This window comes from Phoxinus phoxinus (assembly GCF_949152265.1).
Source record: "Phoxinus phoxinus genome assembly, chromosome: 14".
Taxonomy (NCBI): Eukaryota; Metazoa; Chordata; class Actinopteri; order Cypriniformes; family Leuciscidae; genus Phoxinus; species Phoxinus phoxinus.
The window spans coordinates 33,738,332-33,751,904 of record NC_136889.1 but is presented as its reverse complement, the minus strand read 5'-3'; the positions used below and the strand labels follow the sequence as shown (position 1 = coordinate 33,751,904).

Genomic DNA, 13,573 nt, shown 5'->3' with positions numbered 1-13,573 from the left:
GTTGTAGTTCCACCAGAGTTCCACTGGGGGCGATCACCCGAGTGCAGGATGAATGGGAGTCTATGGGGCTAGACGGCTAAATTTGTCTCTTTCAGCCGATTGCCGTTGAGAAATCTCAGATTTGATTGTAGGTTTGGCAAGTTCAACATGGGTTATAGGTTGAAAATTGAATGAACGAGTACTTATGTCCTTTCGATTTCTTACAGGTTGAGTTGTTGTTGCCCATAACACGCTAGCATTCTGCTAATGAACACTGATTGGTCAGTGAAGGACTGATTACGACCAGAGATACCGCTTGATGGCATCATGGCATCCGAAGCGGGAACAGAATGTATTCTAGCAGAAACTCTTCTAGCACGTGTGTTTACCTGTGTCAGCTGTGCTGGCGATGCCTCGAGAGAAAAGAAAGTGCAGAGCGCGAAAGCACCACAGTGACTGAAGGATTGCCGTAAAGCAGTATCTCTGGTCGTACGACGTGTATGACGTCATTGACATTTTGAAAGACTTTTTAAAGCAAATAAGTGACTCTAAAAAATCTAACACCCAGCATTGTGTAATTTCTTTGCATCTCCTTTCGAATACAACATTCAAATTACTAGACAAAAAATTATATCTTGAGAAAAGTGGATTTTGAGGGGTATAGCTCCATAGACCTCCATTCATTCTGCACTCGTCCTGTGAGCGCCCTCATGTGGAATCAGAGTGGAACTGCAACCAGTCAGCACCGAGAACGTGTGGGCCGGTTTCACAAAGCTTTTTTAGACCGGTCTATAGTGTTAGACAAGTCTAAAATTTGCTCATAGACTAGTCTAATGCAAGTTAGACTGTTTCACAAAAATAAAGACTGACTTAATTTAGACCAAAAAAATTAGACACCTTCCCCCCAGGCTAACTTAGGTCTAAGACTCTATGTTACCTTGGCAACCAGCAGTAACAATCAGTTACATCACAAACAGCCGAAAGAAAAGGGAAAATGGCTCATAATTATAATGTGGTTTGCAGACAACGTGGAGAGCGCTGAGAAGGGAAAGGGTTTTTAGGGACCGCAGTAACCTACTGGAAATATATAATAATGAGGACTTCATCGTCGGTTTCGTTTTTGTATCTTTTCTGTACGTCTTTAACGCTCAACGGTCGGATTAAAGCTGTTAAAGGAGAACTCCGGTCAATTTTAACATTGAGCTCAATTTTTAGTAAATTTGGAGTGCTGTCAATACAGAGAACAACGACAAAAATCGGTGTTGCCTACACTGTGTTATCCTCTTTTTAAAATTTGCACCCTATTGACTTGAATGGGGCAAGTTTTAAACCTGCTTTTATTTCTCTTATCATCCTTGATGTGTCATTACAAGTGCCCAGCCATGTTGAGTGATTCCTTAAGAGTGAACACGAGTGAATCTGACTGCAGTAGATGTGAAAAATATGAATAAAAATGATGTTATATCAGCCAGCGCAAATACCTGTATTTAGTTCCTGTTTTCGGTGGAAGTCCAAAGTAGTCGATTGTCGAGTTCACGCGCATAGGTTTAGTTACTATGATCCAAGCGGCAACCTCCCTGTCTCTCTCTTGAAACCAACACGGAAGTGAATTAAACGGCAATTCCTCGACTGGCCGCTTGAGGCTGGCTGCAGAAGGGAGTCAAATCTGTATCTCCCGCATGTTAAAATGCCCAACTTTACAGCAGAACAAAACATGTTTACAGCCTGGTTCTCTCTGTGGCTTTGGTCTATAAAGCTAACTTTGCCCTTCATAACAACTGTGAGGGGGGTGCATTTTTTTATAACTCGCCCGTGTAGTTGATTAATATTTAAAGTTCTGCTAAATTAAGGGTGTGTCCACTTTTGAGTGACAGGTGGATTCCCGCTGATGTAAATGCTAGCCGGTTAGCAGTCACTTCACTTCAGCAAATTCCAGCCGCTGATCTTGCCATCTCTGCCGTGTTTGTGCTTTTATTCGGGATTATTTCACATAATTTAATACACCCATTACCTCGCCCACGGCTTTAGATTCCGCCGTTATCGTCGAGTATCGTTCGAGAGAACAGCCAGCGCTGTATTCCAGTTGTTCTCCTCGGTGAACATGCACTAATGGATGTGATGTCTGACAATTTCGTTGCTTTTTGGAGTTTTCAGATATGAGGCTACACTCGTTCTGCGGTGCCGTTGCTCTGGAACAGATTATAACATGCTTATGTTCCGTCAGATGAAATCCTGCAGGTGTCTGTGTTTCTCCGTTCATGCAATAAATTCACATCCTTGAATGAGCGCGTATTTCTAGCGCATTTACTTGAACTTCACAGGTAATATATCTATGTTTTGACCCATTTGAGAATTGAGATGCGGCCAAAATCAGAATTTAAAATGGACTGAATAATAAAGCTTTCTACGAACTTGACGAGCGATGCCGCGCTGACGGACCATAGACTGTAATAAAAGAGTGACTGACATGTATGCACATAATCACGGTCACACACACTCTCAGAGTAGCCTAATATTGTAAAGTTACTGCATAATACATTTTCAACAAGCAGAATAACTTAGCTGCACAGAATCGCGATACACAGTCTCACTTGTAGCTATGTCTTTTAACTATTACAATATTTCGAAGGGCAAAAACAGGACCTTTTAATTGCCATTCAGATTTTAATCATCAACTGTCAGTGTCACTTTAGCGCGAGCCCGTGTGCAGTCGCAGACTTGGTACTGTGAGTAGCATATAGCATTAGCTCCCAAGCCTGCTAAGTCAACTCCATAATGTCGCGCTAGGTGGGCGTGGTTTCAGATAGCCAGGCTCCTCAGCTCCGCCTCTTTGCCCATATTCTGTTACGGCCGGCTCCGCCCACTTTAGGCTTCAAAAATGCTCTTCAGAAACCTACGGGTGACGTCACGGACACTACGTCCATATTTTTTTTACAGTCTATGCTATGATCACGCGCGTGAACTCGACAATCGACTACTTTGGACTTCGACCGAAAACAGGAACTAAATACAGGTATTTGCGCTTGTTGAATTAACATCATTTTTATTAATATCTTTCACATCTACTGCAGTCAGATTCACTCGTGTTCACTCTGAAGGAATCACTCAACATGGCTGGGCACTTGTATGACACATCAAGGATGATAAGACTAAGAACTGGTTAAGTTTAAAACTTGCCCCATTCAAGTCAATACGGTGTAAATTTTAAAAAGAGGATAACACGGTGTAGGCAACACAGATTTTTGTCGTTGTTCTCTGTAGGCTATTGACAGCACTCCAAATTTACTAAAAATTGAGCTCAATGTTAAAATTGACCGGAGTTCTCCTTTAACTTTCATAGCAATCTTTTCCCAAACATTTCTTCTTGTTACTACATTCTCCGCTAAATTTCCCAAGTAAAATGTCCTTGTAACTGTTCTACTCCTCCAACAAACACATATTTTCTGCTGGGATAAACTCATAGACCGTATATAAGAGGATAAACTGCACTGAGCGGCTGAATGCGCTTACTCGATCCGCCATGTTTTTTGTTTTGAAAAGTGTCTTAGTTTACCCAGAATGCATTGCAGTGTAGTCCTACTTAAAGGAACACTCCGACTTTTTGGGACTTTAGCCTATTCAACGTATCCCCCAGAGTTAGATTAGTCCATACATACCTTTTTCATCTCCGTGCGTGCTATAAGTCTGTTTGACGCACCCACCGCTAGCCTAGCTTAGCACAAAGACTAGATGTGAATGGTTGCAGCTAGCATACTAATCCAAATAAGTGACAAAATAACGCAAACATTTTCCTATTTACATGTTGTGATTTGTATAGTCACAGAGTGTACAAAAAACAAAGTCACATGAGACACAGACATATTTTAACTGTATAAATACTGGGAACTATATTCCCTCATTTCCCTGAAGGCGAAGCACTGCTACTTGGGCGGAGTGATAACCGCAGCACCTGAGACGCGCCGTGGTGAGGAGCAGAGAGTTCGTTCAGAGCGCGTCTCAGGTGCTGCGGTTATCACTCCGCCCAAGTAGCAGTGCTTCGCCTTCGTCAAACAGACTTATAGCACGCACGGAGATGAAAAAGGTATGTATGGACTTATCTAACTCTGAGGGATAAGTTGAATAGGCTAAAGTCCCAAAAAGTCGGAGTGTTCCTTTAAGATAGTCTAAGTCTTAAGTGCTTTGTGAAACGGTCTGATTTAGATGTCTATCTGAAGTCTGACTATCTAACGTTACTATATCTAAGCCATAGTCAAAGTCTATCTTTGTGAAACCGGCAGAAGTCGCTCCAAGAGGGAAGTTATTTTAATTCAAGATTTCGAGGCACATGAATAAAAAAAACAATGATTTGCACAGATTATAAATAGTTCATAATAAATACTGCAATATTCCATAATTTAAAAAAAAATTGTCTTTTGATTTCATGGTGATTTTAAGTTCGTTGCATATCAGCAGGTGCTTCAAAAATCATTTTGAGCTCCACTTCACCCATTCGCACCTGCATGCATTTACATTTTTGAGGTGATCATTCCTTAACGTAACGTTAGTCAGCTCGTTAATTGGATTAGGAACCTATATACAAATACTATTTAGACTTAGATAATTAACCTGCGCGCCAAGAGCGTTACATCAAAGGAAAAACACACGCGCGCGTACAGTACAGTACAGTACAAAAGAGAACCGTTTGTTTTGATGAATCTATCTTTATATGTAACCACGATTTGCCACGATCGATGTGTCGTTTGTCTGATTTGGCGCGCTTGCGTTTCACACTCACTTCCCTGTTCGCGCGTCATCGTGACGTCAGTTCCGTGTTATGAACTTCAGCACAGATTTTAGACTCTGCTTATCAGCCCAGCTGCCCTACAGCACTTGTACAACTCACTTCCAGCTATTAAACCATACACACCTGCAGGTCACCCGCGATATCTGGTAATGATTTCGCCATGTGTTTGATTAGTCATGTAGCTTCATTATTTGCAGTGTGTGATCTTGAATTCTGTTGTGATGTGTGTGTGTGTGTGTGTGTGTGTGTGTGTGTGTCCAGCAGAAGATGGCAGTGGACTGGTGGGGCTTCGCTTATGCTGCAGCTCTGGCTCTGGGGGGGTTCATGGGATATAAAAGAAAAGGTATGATTTGTGCTGTTGTTGTTTTCATGCATCTTTCACATGTGCAGCTCAATATTGCAGATGTGGAGATGTTGAGTGCAGTGCTTGACTTCTCCAGGGAGTGTGGTGTCTTTGATAGCTGGACTCTTCTTTGGAAGTGTGTCTGCATACGGAGCCTTTCGGATATCTAATGATCCGCAGGATTACTGGACCTCTCTGAGTGAGTATAACAACCCACCCTTCTTTACAAATACTTGAATATTAGTGTTACCACTACTATTGCTACTACTATTATTATTTTTGTTCTAGTTATTTTTATTAATAGTAGTATGAATACTACTTTTACTACAACTCTATCACAATTATGATTTTCTTAAATTGTCTCTATCTATATCACTTATATACCTCATTGCTTAAACTTACTAATGTACATGCATACATCACTATATTGATGCTTATATTTAGTTGTTTTCTTTTTTTGTCTATTTATTTATTTTTTGAGTGTTCTGTATGTTCCTCTCTCTTCTGTATGTGTATATATGACATTGATCTTTTACCTTGTATAAGCTACAATGTTTTAACTTGCAATAATAATAAAAAAAGAAAAAAATAAATTCTCATCTTTGAACTTTCTCCATCATTGCTTGTGTTGTGTAGTGTCTGCTGGCGTACTGACAGTTGTGATGGGAATGAGATTCAGGAAATCTGGGAAATTGATGCCTGCAGGGATCATGGCCGGTCTGAGGTAAAGTGTGTTAACTCTTCCACAGTTACACATATGCTATATTCTTGTGTTCAGAAGTATCAAAATGAAAAACCCTGTATTCATGAAAAGTCTCGAATTATTGAAATACAATAGAGCCTGTTTAATTTTTTGGATGAAACAATATTTTCATGCTGCAGCCTGTCTGATATAGATAAAGACATTTCACATGGCCATGAGTGTAATATTGCTCATATAAATATCATTCTTCGGGTCCATGATATTTAGGGTTGATCTAAACAGGGTCCGACCTTGATGTAATTTGATTCTAATCATAATGTAACATTATTGAAAAACAGATTTTTGTCAGTACAAAAAAATGGTAAACTTTGACAAAAAGTCATTTTTATTGTTATAATTGTGATTTCATAATATGTAGATATGAATCCAACTAAAAACTTGTGAAAATATGTAAATAGCAAATGGTGTAGCTCTGCAGCCATCTACTAAAGTGATCATTTTTTTACTTTTAAAACGGCATTTTGCAAAAGATGGGCAAAAATCTTAACCGACTAAACCATGTCAGATTATCCAAATCCATGAACGTTAGAAATGTGGGTCTTTTATAAAGTGAATTTTACTTTTTTTAAAACTCCAGTTTTTGTATAAAAAATATTTATTTATATAGCCTAAATTAAAAAATATATAATAATAAAAAATCCTCCTAAAACTATAAATCCTAAAAACTATTATGTTGTTTTAAAATGACATTTTGTTAAAACAACACAAGTGTGACTTTCCCCCCCACACTAACATAAAAAACAGATATTATTCAAATTTATTTTTATTTTTTTGTAGATCTAGAAAGTGTTGTGAACCGTGCAAAAAAGTCTCACGCCATTTGGAGAAAGATAATTTTTTATTTATTTCAGCAAACGTCATTTGGGGTCAAAGACCCGACCAGCGCACGAGGGGTTAAAACGTGCAGGTTTACCGCGCATGTTCACGAGACTCCGTCGCTATAGAAACGAAGACGCTAAAATGCAATCACACAATGAGCTTCTCTACTACGAAATTGATTTCTTTATATTTGCTATTAGTATTATCCATACTGCAAAATCCTTATGTTGTTATTCAACTATATGTGGGCCTAATGTAAAATACGGGACAAATCGCGTCCCTGATTGATTTGATACGGGACGCATCATCTTACTTGTAAATACGGGATGATTCCGTATTTTAAGGGACGGGTGGCAACCCTAAATATTCACGGGGGGAAAGCTCAGTTTCAATAAGGAAAGCGATATATTTGTGGTATCCTTTCAGTGGGTAAAGTTGCATTTTGTTTTATTAGTATTTAGTGCATTTATCTGTTTACTTTTTTTAGAATTTGAAAGACAATGAAGATTTAGGCCCTGTTTACACGAGAACGCTCGCGGGTGAAAACGTACAAATATTTGATCGGATGTGCCTTTCGTTTACACGGCGACGGCGTTTTTGGGGCTTAAAAACTCAAAAAAGTGAAACCCCCCTCCAGAGTGGAAATCTTAAAAACGCTCCACCGTCGCGTTCCCGTCTAAAGGGTAAAAACACAAAAGTCTGCTAGACAGTGAAGGCGTCGCGTACGCGTTTACGTAACAGGCATGCGCCAGTACAGGAAAATAACAAAACATTATCAAACTGAAATATAGCATTAATTTCATTGACAAAAAAAATATTAATTCTGAGCGACACGTGAAGAGCAGCGAGGGTTAAAGCAGCGGCTTTACCGTATTAAACATGACAAACTGTGTCAGCGTCTCTTTCACTTTCAGTGCTCCACATCGCCACCTAGCCGCCCGGAGTGCACACTACATCCAATCTCACACACTTTTGCGTCTCCATATGCACGCAGATTTCCCCCATAGGCCCTATGCACAGCTTCACTACTTCCTGAACTTAAGCAGGGTCCTTTGTTTCCTGTCTGCCAGGATTGGCCAAACTGATTAATCCAGGTGTGTCTGATTATTGTTGTTGGTCAGACACACCTGGATTAATCAGTTTGGCCAATCCTGGCAGACAGGAAACAAAGGACCCTGCTTAAGTTCAGGAAGTAGTGAAGCTGTGCATAGGGCCTATAACGCTTGTTTAAACGCAGAATAAAAAGTGATAACGCAACGCCACTTTTGCGTTTTCTCTTCAGATCGTTTCCATGTAAACACAGCCATAGTTTGATAAGTAATATCTCTGATTGTAGTCCTCAAAAAACAAAAAAAGTAGTGCCTGAAAAGTCCTGGCATTTAATTTTACATTATACCACGGGCTGTTTAAATACTCGATTCTGATTGGCTGGAAGGTGTGTGCAGTAAAACCGTTTAATGCACAGGTAGTTCCAGTCAGTTTGATTACAGTTTACAGATTACGAAATTAATCCGCTACTATAAACATTGGTAACCATAGTAACACAGTTACACTAAACCTGAAATAACCCTGCCCTTTTCCATGTCTAACTTCACGATAAATGGAAATGTGGAGTTTAACATCAATTAGTATAATGAGTAAAACAATCCCCTATCGAAATCTCCAACTGTTCTATTTTTTTGTTTTCATTTAATTTAATGCATTTCAATAAATGTAATGTGTCTTTATATAGGTATCGTGGTTAGAGACGGCGGTTTTATTTCACACTCTACATAATTAATTTAAATAAATGACATTAGTTCAAATAAAGATTGCCTTGTCACTGTTGCCCGTCATTCATGAATAATTTTAGAGCAACGAGGCGACTGTAGACTTTAAAGAGGAGGCGCACACAGGTAACTCGCGCACGCATCTCTCTCTCGGTGTCTCTCTTTTAATAATGAATTTAAATGTGTTAATTCATTCAAATAAAAGCAATCCGATTGCTGTACTTTATTTAAAGCGGACGGAGTGCTAGAGCTAACGAGCCGTAACTTAAGAAAATAACCGTCATTTTTACCCGTCTGTTAAAAAATGACACAGTTACAGCTTTAACTTGTTTTTAACTGGGCAAATAACCAAGGTATAAGCGGGATAGTCCACGGCTAGCCATGCATTAAAGGCTTTTAATGCACGACGTCCTTTCGCGTCGGGTGGTTCTTCGCTTCTACGTCGTGCATTAAAATCCGTAATGCATGGCTAGCCGTGGATTATCCCTTACGTGTCTGCATGAACTTTACATTTAACTTTTTTTTTTTAAACATTTATGCAAGAAGTAAAAATCTAGGTGAAAATGTCCATGTTTCAAGTCATGTTTTCCCCACACTGTTTTTTGTTTTTTACCACATGAACACAAGGAGGACTGATTGCATATTTTCTTTTATTTATATGCTCCATAATAATTAAGATCAATATTATTACTAGAGTAAATGCATGTGACATTGAGCTGACATGTGCAGATGATGATGATGATCTGAGTTTATTCTGATGGTCTGTTCCTCTTCCAGCCTCCTGATGGTTTTCCGGATCCTGATCTTCTAAGCGATCACTAGCACCTTCCAGACAACATGTACTGAACAGCAGCAATGTTCATTTCACATTATAATAATTGTATCTTGTACATTCCAAATAAATCTGTCCATGTGAGCGTCTCGGTTTTAATAAAGAAGCGTGTGCATTAGTTCACTTCTACTTAAAGATGTGGCTCAACACCTCCTTCACGACTTTCACATACGCCTCGTCGGGCGGAGGCTTTCTCGCACTGCCAGGCTGCAGGAATTTGCTGATTCTCGGTGAGGCCTTCATCTTTTCCTGGAACGCCTGCCAAACAAATGAAAGTTTAGATAAAGTTAATAATCATGCTGTTAAAAAAAAGAGGCTGATCACAGGAATTATCGGTTTGATTCATGGACTGAATTGGTCAGGCAACTCACTAAACTTATTACTGCATATCTGACAGTCAATACTGTGCTTTTTTATTTGTGTTCAGTGTTGAACAAAGTAATGCGCTACTACTGAAAATTTGGTAACGAAACGTAGTTACTTTTTCAATTCGCCACAACGTTACTTTTCCCAGGGACAGATTTGACAGCGACACGGTCTTCTCAGAGCAGTCAATTCTGTGAATTACACTACACTAAACTGCACTACACTACACTACACTACACCACACTACCCACCGGATAAAGAAGGGTTGGCATTTAAAACACCAAATGTTAAGGATTGGCATATCAAGCAAAATATTTTTCGATGATTGTTCGAAAATCGTTTGACCACTTTTTTGTAGAAAGCCTTTTTTTAAAGTTAATTTCGTTTTGTATTAATTGTATCTTAATTTTAATCAATGTTTCATCAATTAATTGCCTGGTTTTAAAAAATAAGTAAATATAGCAGGAAATATAATCAGGACTTCTCAGGAGCTCCGCGCCGGCGCGTGAACCGGAGCTCGCCTCATAAATGAACCCGAAGCTATTTATAATAAGCTATTTGCCTCAAATACCTGATAAATATGGATATAGAAACATAGAACTTCAAACAAAACGAAAGAAAACAGACTTTCTGCTTATGTAATCTATATGAAGTGTGCATTTCTCGCTGGCGCGTTCACTACTGCGAAGATCGCGAGTCAGCGTCAACTTCATCTTTGCAGCCGACACTGACAGAAAACACTAGTTTATTAATAAACAATTACATTGTTTCCTTGTTATATTTGACATTCATAATCATTACTTTTGCCGGTTCTTTGTGACATTTTTCCTGAACGCGTCACCACCGTTCAATAGTTAATATTGTTCTTTGGTGTTCACTTTATGCAGGTTTTTCAAATGTTATTTAAACAAAAATATATTTTTTTATCTCAAAATCTCTCTTTTTTTTATTGTAGTTTTTCAATAAGTAGAGTTCATAGTAAAACTTTATGTAGGCCTACACATTTAGGAACAGTTATTGGGTTCTGCCCAAACTCAAGGAACATTAAAGTTATGAGAAACGTAAAAAGTTACTTTCCAAAAGGGGGTAATCAAGTAAAGTAACGGATTACTTTTTTAAGTAACGAGTAATGAGCAAACACTACTTTTTAAAAGTAACTTCCCCAACACTGTGTTAGATGTAAATGTTTAATGAAACTCAACATCCCACTATCCTGACTGCTTGACTGCCAACGTTTAAATACAGACATGTTCACAAAAATAGTTTTGTAATAGCCTACTAAAACTTATGTTGAAAAATGGGGTCCTTAACTACATTTAACTACTATATACTAACATTTTAATGAATCATTTGATGCAATGCACTTATTGTGTACATGTTTTTACATTATGTTATACTTATATTTAAAAATACCTGCATGTAAGTCCAGCTGTAATTAATAACATCTATAATTTCACTGTTGACCTCTTCACCCACCCGTAACCTTACCCGTATCCACATCAATACCAGCACAAGTGTTTTCAACACATCAACACAATAAGATCACTGTACCTGATAATTACTTTTTTGATTGCAAATACTTAGTATTTAAAGACACCTAATATTAAGTGTGATCAAAAAAGGTATTGTTAAGTCCAATTTTGCGGTTGATGGTCTGTGTGGGAAAGAGTGGAACAGATCACCTGGATTTTGGGAAAGGTTGACAGTATTGTAGGGAATAACTCCTGCAGCATCAGAGAGACTTCCAGAAGATGAACGTCAGCGCGGCTCAACTGGTTTCCCACCAGGAAATGAGAGTTCGCAAGACCCTAAAAAAGTCATTTCAGAAACGGCATGATTTGTGGATAATAATTGCTTAAAAATGTGAGTGCATATTCAGGCTATCAGTACCTTTTCAAACACAGGAAGGAATCGCTCTTTTGCCTTTTGCTCTATATTATGGAGACTTTTCTGCTTGTTTTCAGGAGGTGTAAAAGGAGCTGACATGAAAAGATCCATTAGATCACTAGTGCCCTCTGAATACATGTCAATCCTTCAGGACAAAAATACAGTGATAATTGCTTAGGGGTGGTTGAAAAACAAGGGAACTTGTTTCAATCAAGTTTCATAACAGTTAAGGAACAATTTGCATAAAAGTTGATATTTACAAAGCCCGTTCTTTAAGGTCTTTTCCGTAGAGGTTGTATTTTCCAGCGATGTAATTCAGGATAGCCCTTGACTGCACAAGCTGCATCCCATCTATTTCAACCAAAGGCACTTGCTGAAACATCAGCGCTCCATCTACAATACACACAATCACATTCATATACAGGTTCATAAAACAACAAGAGATGACTGATGAGGAATTTACTGAACTTACCATTCACCAGTTTTTCATAATGCTCCCTCTTGGTCATAATCACCTCCTCAAACTGAACCAAAATAAAATAAACACCAAAAAAAAAGGACGAAAAAAAAGGATTTATCTCAAGATCACATTACAATGCACGTATTCAATTTCTAAAGCAGCTGTTGTCGTAATATGCAAACAAACTACATTTATTGCAAAGCCTTAGGAAAAAGTTACATATATGCAAATTGTTAATCGATTTGCAATTTTTGCAACTGCATTTTGTTTTTGCATAGACGAGGAAAAGTTTTCTAGAGCAACAAACCTCGACTCCAGCTGCGGCCAAAAGCCATCGGATCGACTCCATTTTCCCTCTTCCATTGAAGTAATGCAACACAACTTTCTCAGACATTTTCTCAAAATAAAGCGACACTTCAGTTCAAAACGCTTCGCTGCTGTGTGTGCGGTGAACTCTGCAGGCTCTTTATGTGGACTATTCAGTGTTGTGTAACTCGTGGGAGGCGCTGCATCGGGACAAAGGGCATGAACCTACCGTCACACTAAAGCACTTTTCTCAGAGATTCCGGAAAATACACCGATAATTTGAACAGGTGTTACAATATATTCGGTTCCTGAAATATTTGGTTCCAATGGGTGGAGCTACCATGAATATTTGCGAGACCATCGCGGGGGCGGGGCGACCAATGCACGCGCGTGCAGAACTGATTACTGAACGCTTTTTGTCCTAAACTACTCCTAACTGTTCGTTTCTCACGAATGACTGAGATTAAGCTTTTTAAATGTGTATTATTGCATGTTTAAATAAATATTTACAAATATTGTGTTTTTATTCTGTCCCACAAAGTTTTCTGTATAGGCTATTATTAAAATAGCTTTTAAATTATAGGCTGATAGCTCAAGACAACATACTTGGAGTCGCATGTTGCATGCTTTGAATGCTGCTTTACACTCAACTGAAAAGCTTTTTGATACACAACTATCAAAGGTTAAATGTAAAGTTTCAGTTGCTTTAACAGTTGTTTTCTCTAGCAATGCTTTAACGTTGGTCAAATCAAGTGATAATTATTTCAATTGTATTACAAAGCAAGGTCAGAAATGTTATACTTAGTTTGTGCAATTTGTAGTTTTGATAGTAGGCTAGCTAGTTTATTATTCGCATTTCCTGCTAATAGCCTATTTCCCTTTTCTGACCTCAGTAACAGCCAAGGTTTTAAACATACTAAGGTTTTAAACATGTCCTTATCTACAGTATATTCACAACCAAAATGACAAATTTCACAAACTTTGAGGCGGGCTTTCCACGATGGCGATCGCTCTGATTGGTTTTAGGTCTGTCCAATTGCGCCCCGAGGCATGTGAGTGACGTCCGTTGGTGACGCCCCTTTGGAAATGGGCTGTGAATGAGGCCCCGTTTACACGTATGCATGGTTATTTTGAAAAACGGAGACATTTCCCTTTTTTGGATTTTGGAAAACTCCGTTTGCACGTTTGCATGTAAACTGAGAAAAACTGAGTTTTAGGCAGTCGACGTCACAGTATGCGACAGAACTTGCACTGCGTCAAAAGTGC

The 13,573-nt window shown here is 38.7% G+C and overlaps 2 protein-coding genes across 3 annotated transcripts; one reads left to right on the top strand and one right to left on the bottom strand.

The window, feature by feature from the left end:
- Positions 1-4,062: 4,062 nt before the first annotated feature.
- tmem14a (transmembrane protein 14A) lies at positions 4,063-9,367 on the top strand. 2 transcript variants are annotated; one of them, XM_079634974.1, is made up of 5 exons: positions 4,063-4,908; positions 5,024-5,105; positions 5,203-5,304; positions 5,742-5,829; positions 9,234-9,367. In XM_079634974.1, the coding sequence occupies exons 2-5, from the start codon at positions 5,030-5,032 to the stop codon at positions 9,265-9,267; spliced, it is 300 nt and encodes a 99-aa protein (XP_079491100.1). In that variant the 5' UTR covers positions 4,063-4,908; positions 5,024-5,029; the 3' UTR covers positions 9,268-9,367. The 2 variants fall into 2 exon arrangements, with proteins under 2 accessions (XP_079491100.1, XP_079491101.1); XM_079634975.1 differs by having other exon boundaries at positions 4,477-4,908; positions 5,027-5,105.
- Positions 9,090-12,699, bottom strand: LOC307010359 (glutathione S-transferase 3-like). The gene is made up of 6 exons (XM_079634973.1): positions 12,309-12,699; positions 12,014-12,065; positions 11,802-11,934; positions 11,545-11,686; positions 11,337-11,462; positions 9,090-9,546 (listed from the first exon to the last, which is right to left on the bottom strand). The coding sequence occupies exons 1-6, from the start codon at positions 12,393-12,395 to the stop codon at positions 9,415-9,417; spliced, it is 672 nt and encodes a 223-aa protein (XP_079491099.1). The 5' UTR covers positions 12,396-12,699; the 3' UTR covers positions 9,090-9,414.
- Positions 12,700-13,573: the final 874 nt, after the last annotated feature.